Source organism: Thamnophis elegans, chromosome 6, assembly GCF_009769535.1.
Source record: "Thamnophis elegans isolate rThaEle1 chromosome 6, rThaEle1.pri, whole genome shotgun sequence".
Taxonomy (NCBI): Eukaryota; Metazoa; Chordata; class Lepidosauria; order Squamata; family Colubridae; genus Thamnophis; species Thamnophis elegans.
Window position 1 is genome coordinate 22,992,461 of NC_045546.1, and position 24,356 is coordinate 23,016,816.

At 41.9% G+C, this 24,356-nt stretch overlaps 1 protein-coding gene across 1 annotated transcript; it reads left to right on the forward strand.

Annotated features, from left to right (window-relative positions):
• Positions 1-3,789: 3,789 nt before the first annotated feature.
• On the forward strand, positions 3,790-22,091 carry PDX1 (pancreatic and duodenal homeobox 1). The gene is made up of 2 exons (XM_032219750.1): positions 3,790-4,219; positions 21,703-22,091. Exons 1-2 carry the CDS (start codon positions 3,790-3,792, stop codon positions 22,089-22,091), a joined length of 819 nt encoding a protein of 272 aa, XP_032075641.1.
• Positions 22,092-24,356: the final 2,265 nt, after the last annotated feature.

Below are 24,356 nucleotides of genomic sequence, written 5' to 3' on the forward strand. Positions count from 1 at the left end.
ATTTTACCCAAGAGCGTTGTTAACTGAGTTTCACTATATTTTACAAGTTGGCCACACCCACCCAGTCACATGACTGCCAAGCCACTCCCACTCAGCCACATGGCTGGCAAGCCACTCCCACCCGGTCACATGGTCAACAAGCCACTCCCACAAAGCAGGCCACACCTACAGAAGAGGTTCTAAATTTCTTGACAGAATTGTTAAGTGCATCACTACGGTGGTTAAGTTAGTAATATGGTTGTTAAGTGAATTTGGCTTCCCCACTGACTTTGCTTGTCAGAAGGTCATAAAATGAGCCCAGGAGATGTGCAACCGCCAAAAATATGAGTCAGTTGCCAAGCATCTAAATTTTGATTAGGGGACCGTGGAGATGCTGTGAAAAATGGTCAGTGGTCACTTTTTTTCAGTGCCTTTGTAACTTTGAATGGTCCCTAAATGAACTGTTGTAAATTGAGGAGTAGCTCTGTCAGTGGTGGGTTCCCAAGCGGTTTACTACCGGTTCACTCGTGCTCGCACTTGCGCGCACGCACAACACTTCTGCGCATGCACAAAAGGGTCCGGGTGTGTGGGTGGTGCCTCCAGCCGCCGCTACTACTGGTTCGCCTGGTCTGGGATGAATCAGGAGCAACCCGCTCCTGAACTCTGTGTGTGTGTGAGTGTGTGTGAGTGTGTGTATGTGTGTGTGTGTACACTCCAGTGATGGGTTTCAAAAATTTTTACAACCTCTTCTGTAGGTGTGGCCTGCTTTGTGGGAGTGGCTTGCTGGCCATGTGACCAAGTGGGAGTGGCTTGTCAGCTATGTGACTGAGTGGGCCTGGCCAACTTGTAAAATTTGGTGAAACTCACTTAACAACGCTCTTGCTTAGCAACCAAAATGTTGGCTCAGGAACTCTGGCATTGAAGTGTGCAAGTCTTAAAGTTGTCAAGTTACAAGACCCTTGCACCCCTAACCCTTTAGAAAAAAACCCCAGGGTGTTCAAACTTGACAGCTTTAAGACTTGCACACTTCAACTCCCAGAATTCCTCCTCTCGCTCTTCATCTTGATGATGTGCGGGTGGGCAGGGGGAGGGAGCTGGAACCAGTTCTAAACGGCATGGTAGATTTGTGGAACCTCTTCTATAGAAGAGGTTAGAACTGGCAGGAACCCACCCCTGATACACTCTCTCTTTTTCTCGCTCTGTGTTTATATATGTTTATGTATCAGGGGTGGGTTCCGGATCGTGTTGCACACATGCACAACACACGCTTGCATACTTACCTCCCCCGACGCTCCATGACACATCTGCGACACTCCATCTGCTCGGTAGAGTATCGCGCAGGTGCGGTACGCTCTGTGTGCATGTGCGGAAGTCCCGAACAGCTCAAATACCGGTAAGGAGGACGGGCGGGCGGGTGGGCCCTCCAGAGCACTGTACCAGAATGGTACCTGGTGCTCCCAGCAGGCACCAGTATGCCCATACTGGGGTGTACCGGTCGTATCCCACCACTGTTATGTATGTATGTGTATGTGTATGTGTATTTTTTATTAAAAGTTTTAAGCAAGGATATAAAAACTTATAGCTAATATAAAGTAAGAAGAATAAAGAAAAAAGATATGAAATAAATGAAATAAATAAAGAAATTAAATAAAATAAATAAAGAAAAAAGAAATTAAATAAAGAAATAAAATAAAATAAAATAAAGAAAGAAAAAAGAAATTAAATAAATCCACAAGATATGGAAACCTATCCAAAGTGTTTGATGATATGGTTTAATCTATGTCAGTATAAGAGAGCTCCAAAAGTTTAGAGATTAAGCTTGAAACCTATTTTTCCTAAATCTACATACGGAATACAGGTAGTCCTTGTTCATTTAGTGACAGTTCAAAGTTACAGTGGCACTGAAAAAAAAGCAACTTATTACCTTTTTTCATACTTACGACCATTGCAGCATCCCCATGGTCATGTGATTAAAATCCAGACATTTGGCAAGTGACTCATAGTTATGACGGTTGCAGTGTCCTGGGGTCATATGATCCCTTTTTACAACCCTGCAAAAGTCACTGGGGAAGCCAGATTCACTTTGCAACCCTGTTACTAACTTAACAACGGAAGTGATTCACTTAAACAAATGCGGCAAGAAAGGTCATAAAATGGGGCAAAATATACTTAACAAATGTCTCAGTTAGCAATAGGAATTTTGGGCTCAGTTGCGGTCTGCATAGAAAGTTGGCATATTTTAATTGTTTCTGGAACTATTAATAAATGCTCTTTAAGCATGAACAGGGGCAATGAACTTTCTATATGTTTACAGGGGTCTTTAGCTTTCATTCTTGGAGTCTAATCCCAAAGGTGCTTTTCCAAGAGGCAACTGGACCTGCTGGTTTCTCTTTGAAGACATTTCGTTTCTCATCCAAGAAGCTTCTTCAGTCGTTCTCAACAAACCTCTTCAAAGAAAAAGCAGAAAGTCCTCTTCAAAAAGCACCTTTGGGACACCCATGACTGGGATGGCTGAGAATCTCCATAGAAACTCTTGGAGCCCAGTTCCTGCACTGACCTCTCCTGTTCAGCCAACTCAGGTGAGACTGGAGCAGAGCCACGTGGTGCTGGAGCCGCTTACTCAGTGTCGCTCCTGGGGTGGGACGGACTTTGCCACTGGAAGAGAGGGAGGGAGACAGACAGACAGGCAAGACAGGAGAGGACAGGACAGGAGAAATGCTTCATGATTACACAGGCAAACAATAGATACAAACTCAAGGTGAACTGCTCCAAACTCGATTGCAGAAAATACGACTTCAGCAACAGAGTGATCAACACTTGGAATCCTCTACCTGACTCTGTTGTTACATCCTCAAACCCTCACAGCTTCAACCTTAAGCTGCCTACCGCGGACCTCACCCCATTCCTAAGAGGTCCGAAAAGGGGGCGTGCATAAGAGCACCAGCGTGCCTAACGTCCCTGTCCTACTGCCCCCATTTATTTGTATTCATTTCCTTTGTTCATCTCCATGTTTATATTTATACCTGCTATCTTATACGTTTGACAAACTAATAACACCATGTTTCCCCAAAAATAAGACAGGGCCATATTTTCTTTTGACCCCTGAAGTAAGCACTTGGCCTTATTTTTAGGGAGGATTTATTACTTTTTGGTGTGCAGGAGGCGGGGAGTGTGGTCACCTCATGGCTGCTGCTGTGTTGCAATATTTTCGGGGATGGCTTATTTTCAGGGGAGGGCTTATTTTAGCGCATGCACTCGAAAGCCCAATTGGGCTTAACTGGGGAGGTCTTATTTCAGGGAAACAGGGTAAATACAAATACATTTCTGCCAAAAGGAGAAGAATAGGAGGTTCTGCATTAGGTCCATATACATACATACATACGTACATACGTAGTACTTACTGTACTAAGCCAAACTTGATTTGCTTGATTATGATTAAGGTCCAGTGTGTCACATGGGGTTTTACACCAGTTAAGAACAACTCTGGACCTCTTCTATGATAAGGTGAGAGAAAGTGGGGGGGGGATCAACCTCTAGTTAGGAAGAAAACGAAAGAAACGCCAAAGATCCAAACATCAGAAGCGCTCCTTCTGATTGGGAAACGTCTGGCCCAATAGAAACCCAGCTCCGTTTCACGCGGACGGTCGAGCCAACCAATCGAAAAGTCCCCTCGGGGTGCTCTCGCCCCCTCGCCCCCCCCCCTCTCGAAGTTGGGCTCCATCCGCTGCTCGGGCAGGTGAAGCAGCCTGTCACAGGTGCGCCCCTCACCTGCGCCCTGGGAAGCTTCTCTCGCGCGGGGCCCCGCTCGCCATGAACTCCGAAGAGCAGTATTACGCCTCCGGAGGCGGCGGCGGCGGCACCGGCCACCCGCTCTACAAGGATCCCTGCGCCTTCCAGAGATCGCAGCCTCCGGATTACAACTCCAGCCCCCCAGCCTGCCTGTACATGGGGCGGCAGCAGCAGCAGCAGCAGGCGTCTCCTTACGCCGGGGTTTTGGGGGGCTTGGATCAAGGCAGCCCGCCGGACATTTCCCCCTACGAAGTGCCCCCCCTCTCCGAGGGCATCCCGCACCTCCACCCCCTTCCCCCGCACCATCCGGCTCAGCTCTCTCTACCGCAGCAGGAGAACCTGCCCTTCGGAGAAGGGAGCGAGGCCGGGCTGCTGGAGCAACCCAGAGCGCCGCTGCCCTTCCCTTGGATGAAGTCGACCAAGTCTCACGCGTGGAAGGGACAGTGGGCCGGCACGGGTAAGGCGCCCTTCCTCTTCTTTCTGCCCAGGGCCGAAGAAGAACGCCTCTCCTCGGTCCCGCGCCTTTGCCTTTTTCTGGGGACCAGCCCTTTAGTCGTCTCCAAAGCGGACTCTCCTTCGGTTAGCTTGGGACTACAACATTCATCATCCCCAGTCAAGGCCGCAGGCTGCTGGCTGAGGATGATGGTGGTCCTGGCATACCCGTAGAGCGCCCAGTTCAAAAAGGCTGGCCCAATCAAGAAAAAGAGAGGCTTTCATTTTAGCTTAAAGTGTTTCTGCAAAGCCAGCTTTAGACATATTAGTTTATAGTTTAGTGTGAGGTGCAAAGCTGGGAAAATGGGTTGAATAAATTATGGGTAAATGTCACAAGCATAAGGCTGTGATGTACAGCATGTTCTTGTGCCTCTTTATTCTGAAAGGATTCCTTTGAGCTCTTGATAATGGGCCGAGCTGAATCCAGGAGTGAATAGATCAGAATGTCACTGAAATGTAATGAATAGTGCCTGAATGTAGAATGCTTGAGTTCCTACCACAGAAGTCCTGGAACTCTCATATGAGTTGAAATAGAATTTCCATCATTCCCAGAAAAAAAGTGGTTTTGTAGAAACTGTGAGTTTTGCTACAACTGATATCGAAGGCTGGCTAATACGCTCATAACTATTGACTATATTGTATATATAAAAAAGTAACACCATATAACATTATATTTTTCTTTGTCTGATTAGTCCTGCGATAAATCTTTTTGTTCACTTAGAAGTAAGTAACCCCTAAAGCACTTAAAATTGCATTTATTGAAACAGGGAAATGTTTTAGAAATGTAATAAATAGAAACATGTAATAACTCAAGGATTGACTTTCTAGAGATTGTCAAATATAAACATTGGAGGCAAAATAAAATAAAATAAATAAGGCGGCAGCTGTTTTCGAAGCCCTCTGCCATGCTTCCAAATGTTAAAAGCTGCACCCTTTGAAGTAACCTTAGTCTCCAGACGAAATGGAAGTATTTTGAGGATTCTTTTAATGGCACATGACTGACTCAAAAGCCTACCAGCCCTTTGAACCCAGAAAACCTTGAGAATACTCCCAGGGAACTTGTGTAACTTTGAGTGTGAATGAAAAGAGAAACAGTTAAATTTATGGCCGGGGAGTAATTGTTTTGGTTGTACAATGCAATTTTAATGCAAGAAACATAATGGAGTTCTGTTCTGCGTCCATTCACTACTCTGCAGGCTACCCTTGGGAGTTAAGGGCATCACTCATCCTGGTAAAAATTGCACATTTTGCCTTAGTAAAACTTCTCTTCTTTCACATTGTGGTAAACTGAGCTTGCTGTATCCTCCTCTACAACAGGGGCTGTGCTTGCGACACCCCAATTCGGCCTGTCCGCTTCACAGAATGAGGCTTTCTATTTCCTGGTTGAAACTGGGAACACTTTGTACAGACAACAGTCTGATTTCTTGGCAGGGAGCTAGTGATTTTTGTAAAGAACCTAGCAGAGAATGTGTGCCATCCTCATCGTCATTGTTACCACTATTATCCATTTTGGCTCTCAAAAGTTTTATTGATGCATTTACCAAAATGGCAGCACTTTTCATTTCTCTGATGCAATTAAAAAGTGGGGAAGGAAATCCTGCGATCTTAATGACCATTGCTGCAGAAATATCAGCCTGAATAAACACAGGAAGACTTATTTTTAAGTACCCACGCTTAAGATAAGTGTAATCCTCAACTCCAGTAGCCACACCGTTTCCAGACTAAAGGCTTTGAGGGAATAGATTGGATCACCTTAAGCCTTTCGTGGATATTTTTACTTCTGCAAAGCACCACAGGAGCCCAATTAATAAGGAATCAGATATGTCATTTCATACACTGGCATGTTTATTATGGCCTAGGTTTTGTGGGGCCCACAGAAGGGAAGTGTAGTTCACATATTTATTTGTTAATCCTTTAAAAAAATATCTTGCGAATGTCTGAAATGTTCGTTTACTGCAACATGAATTAACACTTTGGAAAAAAATAAACTAGGCTGGCAAGATTATAACTGACTATATCATATTATATGTAATTAATAGCATAGTGATTCTTAATGAACTGTTGAGTGAGTTTAAAGCGAGTCTCATATTAAATTCACCCTTGGACCATGTTTGTTTTCATGCCACAATTGTTTGGGATGCGTCTGTAAAGAACTCTTTGATTGAAGTTTGTGGAGATCCGCTCCAGTCCTCTTTATTTACAATTAATTGGGGTATGACTTTAAATAGTTCTGTAAGATATTTGCCCTGTACCTGGGCATTTGCTCACAGCTTTTATTTTATTTTTCAAGAAAAGGATAATGAGAATATATCATATGTTATTATCTTGTCTTTTAGAGTATTTTATCTCTTTGAAAGGATTAAATGTTAATTACAAAGACTTGGAACTATTACATTTTTCAGCGTGGGGAAATTCAATTTTAAGCTCTGACTTTAAGAATGCTGGGTGTGATATTCATGACACTATATTCTGATTTAAAAACGGCGAAACAGTTTGTGGTTTAAAAAAGCAACAACACAACAGTGATTCCAAAAATCCGAATGGTTTTTAGCTGTCAACGAATCCAAGCAGTTTGCTTTCATTGATTTTGTGCTGATAAAAAAAAACTCTTCTAATTAAATCTCAGCGGAGGGTGGCGAAAGAGATTGATGCAGTTTTCTCATGTGGCTTTTGCTGTCCAAAGATGTGTGTCAAATTTGCTACCTGTCCAGGAAAAAGGACCATGCCGAGGGATCCAAATTTGCAGCAGAAATGAGAGAGAAATAGGAAAGCGGGGCCAGCAAGGCAATCGCCCGATTGCCTTTGAATTGCAACCTACTAAAAGGCGACTTCATGAGAAGGGAGAATTGGCTCTTGCTCCAGCCAGGGAAACAGAAACGGCGTTTCCTCAGCTTAGTAGTAGAACTCGGTTCCTTACATCTGCAGAAAATCAGACTGAGTTGCTTCGCCAAGCCAAAATCTTTCAGGGCTGCCGTCAGGACCAAAACAGGAAAGTAGAGAGAGACGCTGTATTGATTTTACCTGAAACCAATGAAGGTGGTGCCTGGATTTTTGTGAAGACTGACGCGGAAATCGGAAATCAGGCAGACTGATTAAGAGTCCTTAACGTGTTTGCTAAGGAATAACCCTCTGAAATGCCAGGGAGCAGCTGGCTGACATTGCAAATGATAAAAAGTTTGCCCCGTTGACAGAAGAGTCTGCATTGTAAATCTGTTGCATTTCCCTTGTTTTGTGTTACTGGGTAGAGACCCCGTTTATACCCTTCCAGGGGCAAATTCAACTTAGTGAAAGTGGTAAAGCTGCGGGCACCAATTTACCATTGAATCCTACTGCAATACAGCCGTAGAATTATAGCAGAGAGATCTACGCTTAAAAAAGAAACTTTGCACGCCGATTTCAAACTTATTCGCATGAAAATGACATCGGCCTATCTCCGCTTGACTTCTGCAAATAAAAAAGTAAATATAGTTTTAGTATCTGTACATGTATGCCTGTCTGCATTGAGGGAGAAATACTAAAATAAGCCCTTGCAAAGAGAACAGGATCCAAGAAATTTCATGTGCAAATCCACATTTTATATACGCTAGTAAGAATCCAGAAAAGGACGGCAAGAAGCTTTAACTGGCCCTTCTAGGAACAGAGATGCCAGTCTTCTTTGGATACTAATAAAGATTGTTATGCTCACTGAAGCATCAGTTATGAAGGTCTATTTAACCAGCTCAGCATTGATAGCATGAGAAGATCTGTCAAGGCCTTGACATCTTATCCTGCAACACATCCATCTAGGAACCGAGCCATATATTATTCCCAGTGGAATCCCTAGGTTTATTTTTTTTAAAGAAGCTGGCAACTTGGAGGTTTTGATTTTTCATCAAAGTTCTTATATCCCTCTTATATCCTCCAGGACTTCTCTGTCCTAATAATCCATCTGCATTGCAGTTATTCAGCGAAAAGTAGAGTGAAAATCTGCCGATGCGAGTTGCTTTTTTAAGAAGGCTTCGTGGGATCCACCAGGAAATCCAACCATTTCCAGACGGATAACCCAAAGCAACGCCGGTCGCGCGCTTAGCTAATGAAGATTCTTGTATCTACCCAATCCGAGAAGCCTCGGCAGAGCTCACCCCATTCCTGAGAGGTCTGTAAGGGGGCGCGCATAAGCGCACCAGCGTCCCTTTCCTACCGTCCCCATTTATTCGTACCCATCTCCTCTGTTCATGTCTATGTTTATACTTATTCTTGTTATCTCGTACATGTTCGACAAACAATAAAATAAAAAAATGAAAATAAAAAAATAACCCAAAGCAAAGTCGGTCGTGCGCTTAGCTAACCAAGGTCCTTGTATCTACCCAATCTGAGAAGCCCCAGCAGAGGATCTATCCCAGTGTTTCTCAACTTTGGCCACTTGAAGATGTCTGGACTTCAACTCCCAGAATTCGCTGGCTGGGGAATTCTGGGAGTTGAAGTCCGGACATCTTCAAGTGGCCAAGGTTGAGAAACACTGAACTATCCTAAGAGGTCTGTAAGGGGAATGCATAAGTGCACCAGCGTGCCTACCGTCCCTGTCCTGCTGTCCCCATTTATTCGTCCCCATTTCCTGTGTTCATGTCCATATTTATACTTACCTATTGTCTCGTACATGTTTGACAAACAAAATAAAATAAAAAATAACCCAGAGCAAAACGTCCTTAGTTAAGGAAGGCCCTTGTATCTACTCAAGCTGAGAAGTCCCAGCAGGGACCTCAATGACACTTTCTTTCTTCAGAAACACTCGTGGCCTCGGAAAGGGCGCAGACGTTCACTCACACAAAGCTTTGGTGGATCCCAATTCTCTCCTTTTCAATCTTGACTGACTTAAAAATAAATCGCCCGGCTTCTTTTGGAATGAAGGCCAGGAGCGTCAATATCTGGGAAACCGCCTTGGTGCAATAGACTTGCCAAGCCTTCCCTCTCCCCGCCGCGCTAAGCAGCAAAGTGGCGCCCTTTCTTACACCATCGCCTTTCAGTTCTCCGGAAGAAACCGGACTCTCCAAAGACGGCCAAAGAACAACGGCCGGCCAGCAGAAGCGGCCTGACCCGGAATGAGCGTTGGCTCCGAGAACAAGCGCAAAGACTCGGGTTTTGGGGTGTTTTTCTGGCTGCCAAGGGGTCACACACTTCCCGGGGAACAGGGGGAGTCGCCTTGCCTTTCCGATCCGGGGACAGCGAGCCAAACGCCAGGCAGGGCAGCTGGGGGAAGAGCGGGTCGGTCTCCGGCAGCACAATGTTATCGCGCCCTGCGTCCTGCGCTCAGCGGGTCACGCCTTTGGGCAAATATTGCATTAAGGGCTTTGTAAGAACAGATAGCAGAAATGGGGGTAGGAGTGGGGGATGCCTACATTTCCTTAGTTGGGACAAACCGTTCGGGCGGATTTACCCTCATCTGTGGCCAGTTCATTTAGGAACCCAAATGGAATTGGAATAGGATAGAATTCTTTATTTGGCCAAGTGTGATTGGACACACAAGAAATTCGTCTCCGGTGCAGAAGCTCTCAGTGAGGGAAAAACAGTACCTATTGTTTCCCCCAAAAGTACCTATTGTTTCCCCCAAAAGCACAAATATTGGAAAATAACAAACAGACGACTACATTGAAGTGTGTATGTGGGCCTGTTTATATAGTTTTAAGTCCTATCACAATATGCGTTTTATAGGAACACTGGCGTTATTTTTAAATGCGTACGCTGAATTGCATTAAACTATACAGCAGCAATATTATATATATATATATGGACCGAAAAGGAGATGCCTTAAATTTTCTACCTAGAAATGGATTTGCTGTAAGAGATAAAGTCCCAAGGACACTTAACTAGAAATAAATTCCTAGTCAACAGAATATAATATATAATTTCAAGAATAATTCATATAATTTCTTTGTGAATAGTGGCAGTTCGCAACTAGGTGTATATCTACGCAAAAATAAATCCCATTGTAAAAAAAAAAAATTCACCGAATCTCCGATTACAATTCACTGCCCTTCCAAGATTGCGTCTCACTGATTTCAATGGATCTTTATTTATAAATATGCTAGAAAAACAGCTCGATTTGCAGTGCGGTAGGAAGAAAGAAAAATGCAGGGGGAAAAAACAAAATAAGAGAGGAAGTTAACTTAGAATCGGAGAAATGCCTGCATTTTCAAATGCCCGAAGCCGGTGCCATTGAAACTTAACCAGCACCAACTTTTTCTCCTGAAAGAAAAGTTTTTAGACTCTTCAAAATTGCGGGACATGTGAATGTCCATCCTGCTGTTTGGTTCTCCTCTTGAAGTTTTCCGCTTGAGTTGAACGTTCCTGATGCGGTGTGGTGAGACCGTTTCTCTCTGGGATGTATTTGTTTTATAGTCGCTCTCATGGGAAATATATTTGACTTCGGTAGATTTCCCTTTCCCACTTTTTAATATTTTGGTGCAAGTTTTTGTGATAGAAAACTTACCCACTGGAATATTTTCTTCAATGTTTTCCTCCTCCTCCTCCTCCTCCTCCTCCTCCTCCTCCTCCTCCTCCTCCTCCTCCTCCTCCTCCTCCTCCTCCTCCTCCTCCTCCTCCTCCTCCTCCTCTTCCTGTGCCATATCGGTCATTGGACGTTGGGGATCATGTTGGCAATACTATTTTTGTTAACAGCCACATGAAAAAGTGCTGTTGAGTTTTGTCCAAACCAGCCCTTTAGGTTTTGAAGCCATGATATTCTTCTTCTGCCTGGACCTCGTTTGCCTTCAATCTTTCCCTGGAGGATTAAGTGAAGGATGCCATATTTTTCTGGGTGTCACATGTCCAAAATATTCTAACTTTTGCTTTTTAATGGCTTCGATGATTTCCCTTGGCTTTCCCAGGCGGCCTATCACTTCCTCATTTGTGATTTTGTCAACCCAGCTTATATGTAAATCCACATTTCAAATGCTTCTAGTCTCTTCAAGTGGGTTTCTGCCAGAGACCATCTCTCTACTCCGTAGAGCAGGATGGAAAAGATGTAACATTTGACAAGCCTGATTTTCAGCCTTAGGTTGTGACTGCAGAAGACCTTTTTCATTTTGAAGAATGCTGTTCGAACTTTCTCAATCCTTGCCTTTATTTCACTGATCATGTCCCAGCTTTCATGTAAAATGTTTCCCTGTAAGACATTTTAAAACCTTTTTGTTTGCCTTAAGATAATACAGGGCAAAATTTTGTAGATATCCCTACTCAGAAATAATTTCCCTTCTTCCTCAAGGAGGGAAATCAATTTTGCATTGGTGTGGATGAATGTTTATACTTGTTTTATTCTAAAAACAACTTATTGAAGACTATTAAAAGTTAAAATATGGGTGGGGACAAACCTCATTGAAAGGCATGGGAGCCGAACCAGAGCATTCTTGCAAGCTCCCCGTTCACTTCAATGGAACCTGAGGTGGATTGTTTTCACTGGTTGGTGCCCACTGCAGCCAATCGTGCTTTGACCACCTCATTTTAGCCACTATATTTTAAAATCTACGTAAATAAGACTACCTACCATCTGATTTACTGTGGCCATGTATGTTATGCATGCCAATTCATTGTGATGCTTGTTCCTGGTGGAACAAGAAGGCAAAGAACAGGATGGTTTGATAACATCAAATCTGATGCAAAATTGAAAATCCAACAATTGAAAGAAACTGTGCTTGAGAGGGTAGCATGAAATCCACTTGCCTATAAAGTCGCCAAGAGTCGGACATGAGTAAATGGTTTAAAACAACAACAGTTTAAAGTCTAATTTCTTCCACAGGGAAAGTGTGATAATTGATTGTCCTTGTTGAGACTTGATTTGACATAAATCTCCAGCCAGTCTGTCTAAAGGCCATGATTTAAACAACTTCACTAAATTTGCTCCCGGGCTCACGTTTTGCTCAACCAGGTTCCAAGCTATAGTCCAGCCATATAATAAACTCATTTTTAATCTCCTCCCCTCTTTTATTTCTCCAAGGACACAATGGCACAATGGGAGATTCTAAAACCACACCAGGTTTATTCTGAAAGATAAAGCAAGATAAAAGGGATTATATTTCATGATGCTTGTTTTTTTGCTATGACCATTTCTCTTCTAAAAATGTTAGCCATGAAATACCAGCTAAATACTCAAATATCTTCGGAGTGCTTACATATAACTGACCTGGGACCAGAGGGTGTAAAAACCAATTCGTTTTAAATTTTGAAAGAACATCAAGAGTATTTTTATTTAAAAACAGAGAGGCAAACAGAGGGTGGTACACTTTAAATTGTTCTGGGTATTTGTTCCACAAGTTAGCTTCTCATTTTACGCATCTGAAAACAAAATAATTCAAATAACTTAGACCTAACATAGTTTCTCAGTGCAGTAAGACCCTAGGTGGCTTACAAAATATGCTAATTAAAAAACAAAATGAAACAAAAGCCAAATTCAATATAATAATTAATAACTACAAGCAAAAATGTCACAAAAACCAAAATAGCAAAAAAGAGCATCATACATGCACACACACATCCCTCCAACACATAAGCCCAAAGCCAAGATTTTAAAGAATTTAAAATTTTACAGAATTTTAGAAAAAAATTATCTCTGGAGGGAAACTGGTCCAGAGGATGGAGACACACACACAGTGAGAAGACAAGCTTGCTAGGTCCTGTAAGATGGCAATGTTTCATAGAAGAGAGCGGAAGTGCACCCACTCTGCCTAAAGGTACCCAGATAGGTAGTAATGAAAGCAGATAACTTGATTGTCTGCCATGAAGAGCTTTAAAGGTAACCATCAGCACCTTGAATTGCACACAGAAGCCAAATGGCAGCCAATTCAGCTCACGTGGCACTGGTGACACATAGGCATGCTGAGAAGTACCCATTTCTATTTATGTCACTGTATTATGTCAACCATAGCTTCCAGATAGTCTTCAAGGGCAGCCCCATGCAGAGTGCATTGCAGTAGTCCAATTGTCAGATGATCAGGTTGTGAGTGACCACTTGCAAGATCCAAAATGTTATGGTGCAATCCAGGCCCTTAAGTCTTAAATAAATAAATGCTCTTCCCTGAGGATTTCTTTGAGGGGAGGGCAGAAAAATGGAAATAATCAAATTTACAATTCATGCAAAGAATCTTATCTTTTTAAAGCAAAAATCCATCTTTGGACACACTGCATCACTGGTGACTAAATCCCCTTAATAATATGTTTATGGGTATATGTGCATGCACCACTATTACTTGCGGATATTTACAATAGTTAAAACTACTGTATTGAATCTATCATTAAACTATCATTAAAAAACACAGTAATAAAAAGTGGCATGTTGAAAACAGACAGGCATGGCAGCTACCAAAAAACCAATGGTAACATTTACAAATTAACTTTCGGGGGAAACACGACTTGCCTTATTAACTCATCAGTGAAGTTCACAACAGAAGATTCCAAGATGAGAATGTTTTAATATAAAAGCAATGTTTTTTTTTTCCAAACCTGGCAGCTTTAAGAAGTGTGGACTGCCCTTCTCAGAATTCCCCAGAAAGCATTTGATTAAGGATTGAAGCCTTAATAAATCTTGTTAATTTTTGAATCCACCTTTATGGAAAGGGTGCCTGTTCAGAGGCTTACTCAAAGGAAACTTTATCTAGGATTTCAGCTTTCATTAACTACTTTCTGAATTCATATGGATGTGTTTCCTTCCAAAATGTTAGGTAATTGGTGTATTAGTGCTACAATGCTGAGTGACAAAACTACTGTATTTTCCCAGGAATAATCTGACACTGAATTTGTAATGGAAAACTGTCTGTCAGAGAAGGTACATGAACATCATAGTCCCTGAAGGGGAGTCTGAAAAGCTGGGTGCTTTTCAAGTATTTAGAGCTACAATGGTCGTCATTATTTCCCAGTTTGTCGCCTTGTAAACTAATGGGAGTTATGCTCCAAAATATCTGAAGGATACCATATTCCAGAAGCCAGTCCTAGGAAGTAACAACGATAGACTAAGTCTCAGAATCCTAGAGAGGAGCAAAATGAAGCAAAAGAACCAGAGAGATAAACCAAAAGATTAAAAAAAAAATACTAGAAAGGTTCTACAAATTCAGCAAACGAACCTTAATTAACAGGATTTTTAATTTAATTTTAAAATTATATTTATTTTCAAATATACAAAGTTCAAACAGCACAGAAATCTCAGAATAGTAATGAAGTGTTTTCAATTCAGCATCTAATCAAAGTCAGCATACATGGTATCCTTGGCGTATATTTTTGTCACTTTCGATTTGTTTTATTATTCCTTTTCCCGTTTTCCCTCCTATGTTAGTTTGCATTTTAATGTTTGACTCTGAAATTTAATAAAGATATTATTTAGAAAAAGTTGGCACCATTTAGTCCAGCAAGGTCAGGTTAACTTTGTGCTGGATCGTTTTCCAAATAACAGACATTTTGTCATTTAATGGAGTAGAATTCCTGTCCTATCCAAATCAATGTGTTTTTAAAGGTTGTGGAGCAGGACAACCCCATAAGGAGCAGTGTGTTTTATCTAGCCTTATGAATCAAAGCTACAGTGCATTTATGTCGGCATTTCCCATAGGAAGCAGTAAATTGCAAACAAGGGGTTACGTTTTCAATTGCCACAAATACACGATCATTCCAGTATCTAACCTGCCACTAATTTGCACTTAGAAATATTCAGCTGTGATTTTATGAGAGGTTAATTCATCTCAAGGAGAGACAATGTAGGTGAGTTAGTTTAGTTGTTAGATTAGAATCTGGAGTTTCTAGGTCTTCTATACTGGATAATAGAAATTTGTGGGATTACCCAAAGTGCCTTGTAGTGTGATGCTGTGATTGAAAATAGGAAAGAGCCCTTTGTAACCCTCCCCAAGTTTCTGAAGGAAAGATTAGTTTAGTAAAGTTGTTTAGTAAACAAACCCCAACATTTTGGTGAAGAATCTTACTGTTTTATGACCAATAATTTGTCCATCAATTTACTTCTTCAAGTTCTGAGAATCTTTCTGCCTTAATTTTACATCCAAAACTAAGCTGACAATCAATTCATACTTAATTTGATGATGGAAGAATTTGTGCATTTTTTTGCACTAGAATATATCATGTATTGGGATGGTTTAAACATCTTTATAAGAATGTTTTTGTAAAAAATCCTACTTTTGAATATGTAAATGAGAGCTCTAGCATAATGTTTCAAAAGAAAATGTGTCGGTTCTCTAATTTTATAAATAAGCTTTGTTTATATACTATAAATTTGTTCGTTCCAGCACAAATGTCCCAACGAATACCCAATATATATATATATATATATATATATATATATATATATATATATATATATATATATATATATATTATTTTGAATTATTAACACACGCTTGTTTTTCACATTATATTAGTCAGCGTATGTCATTTAAAAAAAAACCCGAATCCTTTTCAATTTAATGGTTTAAATTCAAACAAACAAGTTTTTAATTTTTAAGTCCCGTTATTCCAATGGAAGAGAAAACTTTAACATGTAGACTAGTGTGTGAATTCATAACAGCATCAAGCGGTCAGCATCAAGAGGCCAGAATAGTTGCAATTCTTTCAAGTCACTAGTCGAATTGGAGAAACAGTGTGCAGAAATGCAAGTTACTAGTCAGGTTTGAGAAACAGTGGGAAGCAATCAAAGCTTTCTGAGGAATAGCGGTTTCTTTATTTACCCTGATATGCCGACGCCGCCTATGATTCTGAGCGGTTTGATTAGACTTAGATCGCATAATATAAAGTACCTATTACAGCGCGTTCAATCACATCCTGTAGTCGCCGAAGGAGATAAAACCTGTCTCTCTCTGGCGCGATTGCTTTCAACCAAGGTCTGTGCTGCGTTTTGAAGCGAAACCTGGGAAGGGACCATGGCGCAAAGCATGGGAACGGCCAGGTTACTCCACAATGCGAGGCCACTACTCAGAAGGCCTGCTCCGCGACGCCTTTCCTTCGCCTCGATAGGGTCAACCCATCTTTCTGATTAATGAATCCGATTAATTAAATCAGATTCATGCTAAGAATGAAACTCAGCTTCAATACACCAAGTAAATGAGATGAAGAGTGTGGAATACAGGAGAGAGGGAAGGGAAGGAGAGAGGGAATGGAGAGAGGGTGGGGGGGGAGAAGGAGAGAAAGAAGGAGTGGAAAGGAGGAGAGAGGAGAAGGCGAGGGGGAGGAGAAGTAGAGAAGAGAAAGATGACAGAGGGAAGAAAGGAGGTAGGGAGGAGGAGAAGAGAGGGAGAAGAAAGTGATGGATACAAATACAAATAAACACACCATACAAATATGGTGTATGGAGAGCAGAAGAGCCAACAATTGTTTTGAGAGGTTGATGGTAAGATGAATTGATGTAAATGTTTTAATAATATAAGAAAAATTATTTATTTTTGTAACAATATACATGTGGGTATTTGTTATGAAAATGAAAACAATAAAAAAAGTTTTTTAAAAAGAATGAAACTTAGCTTCGCGGGCCGGTCCTTTTCGTTCATTTGCGCGCATGTTTATTTCTCAGCGTTTAAACCAGTGTTTCTCAACCTTGGCAACTTGAAGATGTCCGGAGAATTCTGGGAGTTGAAGTCCGGACATCTTCAAGTTGCCAAGGTTGAGAAACACTGGTTTAAACGCTGGAAAAATTTTGGGGGATGATGCTGGAGGAGATCTATAGTTGCGATAAATAAAATCTGCATTACTTAACTCCGTCGGTTCACGGTCGCCGCGGCACTGATAACGCGCCGATGGCAAGCAGTTTGAGGAGCCCGAAGCCGGAGGCTGCCGCCCCATCCTATGGTGTGAACCCCATTGAATTCAGCAGGGTTTTTACTCCTGGGCAGGCGAACATAAAGAGGCATAGCGGGACCGGAGAACTTCTAAGTTCACTTTGCCCCACGTTTGTCGGGCAGAAAAAACTCAAAGGAAAAAATGGGGGGGGGGCGATAGGCGCAAAAATAGGCGCAAAAGCCCCATTGGGCACCCCGGGAGGGTTGCTAACGGGCCAAATGGTAATCCATTGTAGCAAAGCCAGCCAATCAACTATATACAGTTCGTTAGGATATTGCGCCCCTCCGCATTATAACAGCAAAGCGAAAATGCGCGCTAATTAAAGACCCTGACACTTTTTGCAAGAATAAATCTATTGGCCTTCGGAGCAGGATAAGCTTCGAAGATGCTCCTCTTGTCGAAAAGACGAGTCCATGCAAATATATGCATACCAAACTGGAAACTTCTGTGACTTTCCGAATAACTTTCCGGGATGTTGAATAACGGTACATCAGAGAAAGAGAAGCAAAAAGAACAGGAGAAAGAGGCTTTAAATGTTCAAATAAGGAGACAATTTGGGAAAAAATTAATTACAAAAGGATTTCATGAATGGCATAATGCTTTTTTTTTAAAAAAGAATCATAATTATGGTTCAATTTGGCACTGTACTAAGAAATCCTGTGTAGATTTTCTCCGATATAAGGACTTGAATTCTTAAAATAAATATGCACTCCCTCATCTTACTCAATTTAGGGAAGTTTCTTTTACTCTTAAGGGCTCAGTGGCTAAGACACCGAGCTTGTGATCAGAAGCTCGGCAGTTCGAATCCCTAACGCCGCTTAACGGAGTGAGCTCCCGTTACTTGTCCCAGCTTCTGCAAACCTAGCAGTTCGAAAGCATGTAAAAAGGCTAGTAATAGGAACCACCTTGGTGGGAAGGTAACAGCGTTCCGTGCACCTTCGGTGTTTAGTCATGCCGGCCACATGACCACGGAGACCTTTATGGACAGCGCTGGCTCTTCTTCAGCTTTGAAACGGGGATGAGCACCGCTCCCTAGAGTCGGAACATTAGCACATATGAGTGAGGGGAACCTTCACCTTTTACTCTTGCAATTCTATTCCTTTCGCTTATTCCTATTCAACTGAGATACAACCAGATAGAGACGATCTGAAATAAAAGTTAGCAAATTGTTTCGTTTCTCACAAGACTGAAGGCTAACTATTATAAAAGCGACTGTAGTCCTGTTTTGTCAACCGAAGTGGTTCTATGGACCCAGTCGCCGAAACCAAGGTTAAGCACAATGTCAAAATGGTATCCAAAGGAGAATGTGAAGTGCGTGCTTTTATCTCAGGCGAGGTGTAATAGGAAAGGACAACATACGTTTTATTTAAAAAAAGTTTCATAGGATGCCTCCGATCAGCAAATGAGCTAATGAGTCGTGAGAAACATGGGCATCTGGTGGCTGAATCTCGGCGCGTCCTCTAGTGCAGCAAAGCTGGCTAGGGAATTCTGGGAGTTGAAGTGCACCAGGCTTAAAGTTGCCAAAGTTGGAGATCCCTGCTCTAGTGTTTTCCTGCAGCTACATGATTTGTCTCTTTGAAGAGGAACATACATTTTCTTTGTTTTAATAGCATATACCAGAGCCAGTTTGATGTGAGGGTGAAGACATCCGCTAAAAAACTAGGAGACTGTGAAGGCAGAAAATCAATTGAGTAACCTTGGGTCTCTCTTAGTCCTAGGAAGGAAGAGATTTTCCACTTCGGAAAAATCTTGCCCAGAAAATTGCAGGGACTTGGTCCTAAGTAGTGTCCAAAAGAAACAAACTTGATTTTAACCATGGATGTGTGTGTGTGTGTGTGTGTGTGTGTGTGTGTGTGTGTGTGTAATAACAGATACAGGATTTAAACCCTGGGCATAATGCAAGCACCACCTCACTGACTCCCATCCTTGTTGTGTTTCTTCATTAAATTAATCCAGGAGACAGGTGAATGCAAAAAGATTGTTCAGGCTTATAGCAATCTTCTCGTGTTTATTAGCCTAGACTAGAGACTAAATTCCATTCATCTTCTCAAATGGAGAACAAGGGAAGACTTGAAATAGGAAGAATCCTTTGCTGCTTTACCCAAACAGGAAAACTCTCCAAGAAATCTTCGATGAGAAATAGTTTGAAAACTCGAGTGGTTATAACGGATTTTGGTGTTAAGAAATTGAGGTGGGAAATATTCTACTGAATGGGCAAGGCAGGAGAAAGGGACGGAATAACAGGTGTGAGGGGAAGGTGGATGAGTGGGAGATGGAAGGAGAAGAGGAGAAGGAGAAATGCAGAAGGAAGGGGAGTTGGAGAAGAGGAGGACGAGGAAAAGAAGAAGAGGGGAAGGAGAAACCCTGAAGGAGGGGGAGTTGAAGAGGAGGAGGAGGTGAAGAAGGAGAAGGTGTTTCCAAGATAAAGAGACAAGCAGAAATTATTCAGACCAAGAGCCCTTCAAAGGATAACAGTTCTGAATGAAAGTCAACAACGTCCATAGACATCCAAGATAGGAAATGTTTAATATAGCACCAGTTGCTAGCACCAGTGTATCCTTCACACTCTCAGAAAAACCCTGAAGTTGGAAAGGTGGAATGGGAAGGGAGACAATGATACCTGCTGGTATACTTACTGATACCCCACATGGGTACAACCCCCCTTCCCCAATTCCACATTTCTTTGCAAGAGGGAAAGACATTGTATCTTTAATTTTCTGCTACGGAGTGATTGAAAGGATTGATTCTATGGAGCAATTAACTCAAGAGAATTCGATTTTTGAAGGGTGAGGGTGCGTTTTAAACAAATAACAATTTCCTACTCCGTCGGATTCTCACAAATAGATATAGTTAATTGAAGCAGCTGTCCCAAATTAACAGGGTGTTTTCTCTTGAGAAAAAATGCCAAGTAATTGGGAGTGGTTCTTACTTTTATCCAGCAAGAAGGAATTTTATTCAGGGAGCAAGTTACCTACTCCTTATATAGTAGATTGCCTGATACCTGTAAGAGTCAGTTCTGTTCTCCCAAAGACTAAAGTACTTCTTAAATCCAATTTAGCTCCTGATATTTTCTCAGCAATGGTACAGAAGCAGAAAGAGTTTCCCAGTCTATTCTACCGCTTAGGTTTTCCTAGTGGTACCCTATCCAAATACTGACCCTAGTTAGCTTTTCATGATCAATTGAGATTAGTTATGTGGTACATAGAGCTGGCTTAATCATTCGGTAGATAGCCCCTCCTTTTGATTATATAGCAGTGGCCAAAATTGTGGAAACCTTTTGGGAAGTGTATTTTTGAGGTTTGATGGCTAATAACACTGTTTTTTTCAGGAGGGAGTTTCAAGATAATCATATTCACTGGTGGAATGGCCTGGGAATAGCCCAGACCTTAACCCAATTGAAAATCGATGGAGCTGACTAAAGAAATTTGTTAGTTAGAAGTGACCCAGCAATAAAACCCATTTAATAGAAGCAATCATTCAATCTTGGTTTCACATTATAACAGCTGCACAACTAAAAGACTTGGTTTGCTGCATAGGAAGACGCTGTAAGGCCATATTTCATGCTAAAGGTTACCCAACTAAGTATTAACTGACATGGTGATAATTTTGTATATCTCATTTTTTCTATGGTGATAATTTTTGTATATCTTGTTTCACTTTCCTTCTTTATATCTGCTGTTCTAGTAGTAAATCCTTCATAAAAGTTATTGCATTACATTCTTGATTAAATTAACTTTCCATTGATATAATCTTATGGTACTAGTAAAAAAAATGGCAGTGTTAGCTAGTTTTAGAAAATACACTTTCCCCGAAAGTAAGGAGACGATACAGAACCCAGATGATGAACCATTAAATAGAAAAAAAAAAAGGGGGGGGGAGAGGAAAACAGAAAATAAAATATTAAATATACAGGTATATATTCAAGAGCGAGATATAAAGGTGGGGAAACATAATTAGGATAGATTAGCAAAGGTAAGAGTAAGAAAGGTAAGAAATGATACCAAATTATATTTGGGTTTGCGGAAATACCATCCCAAGGAATATAAACTGAGATTTGAAAGAGACACCTACAACAATAGAAAAAGAAAGGGAGAGAGGAGGAGAGAATGAGAGGAAGACTGAGGAAAGAAGAAAGAGGTAAGGAGAGGCGGATGGAAGGGAGAGAAAGAGAAGGAGAGAGGGTAGAAAGGGGAAGAGTAGGAGTAGGAGAAAGGGAAGGGAAGAAGGAAGGGGAAGAAGAGGAGGAAGGAAGTAGAGAAGGGAGGGAGGGAGAAAATAAAGGGAAAATAAAGTGGTGTTACAACAAGCAGAAGGGATTGTAAATAAAGCAACCCAAACTGTAAATTATAACCTATTAAATGAAATAACAAATGTATAAGAATGACAAATGTAAAGAAGTATAATAATTAGGTGAATGTATACATAAAATAGTATGTAAGAGAATAAAAAATAAATGTTGGGGGGAAAAAAGAAAAGAAAATACACTTTTCCCCAAAGGTTTCCACAATTTTGGCCACTACTGTAGAACAGTGCAATTCTTTTCTTCCGAAATGCTTGCAAACGAACCCGCAGCTAAGGGTCTGGGCGTTGCTCGTGTCCTTCTCAGGTTTCTAGTCCTTAAGGCGTCTGACTCTCGTTCTTCCTTAGGTGGCTCCTACCTGGTGGAACCCGAGGAGAACAAGCGGACCCGGACGGCTTACACGAGGGCGCAGCTGCTGGAGCTGGAGAAGGAGTTCCTCTTCAACAAGTACATCTCCAGGCCGCGCCGGGTGGAGCTGGCTGTCATGCTGAACTTGACCGAGAGGCACATCAAGATCTGGTTCCAGAACCGGAGGATGAAGTGGAAGAAGGAGGAGGATAAGAAGCGAGGGGCAGGAGGCGGCGGGGGCAGCCAGGAGCCTGAGCAGGACTCCGCCGTGTCCTCAGGAGAATTACCCGGCAAGGAGGAAGGGCAAGAGGGCGAGTCCCCCGTCGCCAAGCTGCTGCTCCCCGTCAGCCCCACCGTCTCCCCCTGTCGGCCTCCGGAGACTCGGTGAAGGGCTCGGCAAGTCGCGGACGGCCCCCTCGAACGCCCCTGGCGGAGACCTGGCGCCTCTCGAGAGACTCCGCAGGGTCTTGGGAAGGGGGCGACCGCAAGGAAGGAGACTTATATATTGGACTACAACTTCCATGAGAAGTGAAGCTCATGGGAATTGTAGTCCAACGGAGCTGGAGAGTACCAGGTTGGAGAGGAAGAGGAACAAGAGCCATGTCCCTTCCCATTTGTCTCTACTTTGTCTCCCCACCCCAGTCCCCATTTTAATCCAATCCTGGGTTTTGTTTTGTTTTTAAAAAAAGATTTATTTTCAAGGGTTACAAAGCTGGTTAATTAAATGATTCCTCCATGCCATACAGGGTACAAATAAGCCATACACACTTAGCCACTGGAGGAGAAAGGAAAGATTTCTGTTGCACTGGATAATGTTGGACCTATTATATTTCCTGGGCAGCTCCTATGCCTGCCGGGCTACCTAGTTGATCTTTAATGTTTTCAAATTCTTCTAATTAAAAACAAAATGGGAAACCAGCATGTTGCAAAGGAAAACCTCAAGCGTAATCTTCCTTTACAGCGCTGCCTGACCTCGCAGAGGCCACCCCTGAAAACTAAGAATAGAATAGAAATAGAATAGAAAACACACAAGGAATTTGTCTTTGGTGCATGGGCTCTCAGTGTACATAAAAGATACATTCGTCATAAATCATAAGGCACAACACTGAATGATAGTCACAGGGTACAAATAAGCCATCAAATCATACTAGGAAACAATCATTGTAAATGGTAAGGATACAAGCAACAAAGTTACAGTCATACAGTCACAGGTGGGTGGAGATGGGTGATAGGAACGATGAGAAGATTAATAGTAATGCAGACTTAGTTAATAGTTTGACAGTGTTGAGGAAATTATTTCTTTAGCATAGCATCAGTTCAGGAAAAACTGTTCTAGTGTCTTGTTCTGGTGTGCAGAGTTCTTATATTGGCATTTGAGGGTAGGAGTTGAAATAAGCAGGTCAATGGTTGCTGGAAACTGGAGGAGATCTTGGAGAGAAAACCTATCCCTTCCCCTTCAGTTAAATCAGGGTTTTATGACTCCACTTATCACTACAACCATTTTGTGAGACTCTGCTTGTGTGTGAGATAAGAGAGATGCCTTTCAACAAAAGCTGAAATTCAACAGACACTGACTTCGGAGTATGTTCCTTTCAGACAACAGGGATGTCTGCAGTATATGGTGAAAAGCCGAGATGAGGGGCAGTGACAGTGCATTTTGAATCTCTGTTTATAGCACTAGAATTATAGACTACTTCACAGTGCTTTACAGCCCTCTCTAAGCGGTTTAAAGTCAGCATTTTGCTCCCAACAATCTGCGACCTCATTTTACCAACCTCGAAAGGATCGAAGGCTGAATCAGTCTTGAGCTGGTCAGGATCGAACTTTTGGCAGTCAGCAGAACTAGCCTGCAATACTCCATTCTAATCACTGTGCCACCATGATTCAGTGTACATTACACATGAAAAAACAAAAAGGTGGCACTTTCGTTGCATGCTTGTGGCTGCTATCTGGACTAGGGAGCCGAGGTGGTGCAGTGGTTAGGGTGCAGTACTGAAGGCCACTACAGCTGACTGTTATCTGCAGTTCAGCGGTTCTAATCTCACCGGCTCAAGGTTAACTCAGCCTTCCATCCTTCCGAGGTGGGTAAAATGAGAACCCAGACTGTGGGGGCGATATGCTGACTCTGTAAACCGCTTAGAGAGGGCTGAAAGCCCTATGAAGTGGTATATAAGTCTAACTGCTATTGCTATTGCTATTACTTTTTTCACCATATCCCGTGGATACCTCTGAGATAGATGTTCATAAGATTATACTATCTTGGAGGGTTGCTTAGGGTTACAGGAAATGTAAGGAGGTGCATATGACTGCCAGTCTTCAAGGGCTGGAGACTCTTCAAGGTTGACAATAAGAACTTTTCAGGATGGCAGCAACATTAATGAGCTTGCTTCCTATCCTAGTTGGGATGGATGAGCATCAGCTTCACAGTTTCCTACTTGCAGCTTGAGGATTTCTTATTGCAATGCTTCCCAAACCCAAAACTGCTTATCAGAACTTATCGAATTTTGAGAACCGGGTGTAACACCCTTCCTTCAATATAACTTTGAATGGTCATAACTTTGAATAGCTCTTAAATGAATGATCGTAATTCAAGGACTACTTGTATTATAAAAAAACAACAACATCACTGAATGATCTTTATGTCATTTCAATA

Excerpts from the sequence above, each read along its gene's own strand:
- PDX1 (XM_032219750.1), top strand. The coding sequence starts at position 3,790 with ATGAACTCCGAAGAGCAGTATTACGCCTCCGGAGGCGGCGGCGGCGGC. Across the intron at positions 4,220-21,702 it reads GTGGAAGGGACAGTGGGCCG|GTGGCTCCTACCTGGTGGAA; the intron begins GCACGGGTAAGG and ends GTTCTTCCTTAG.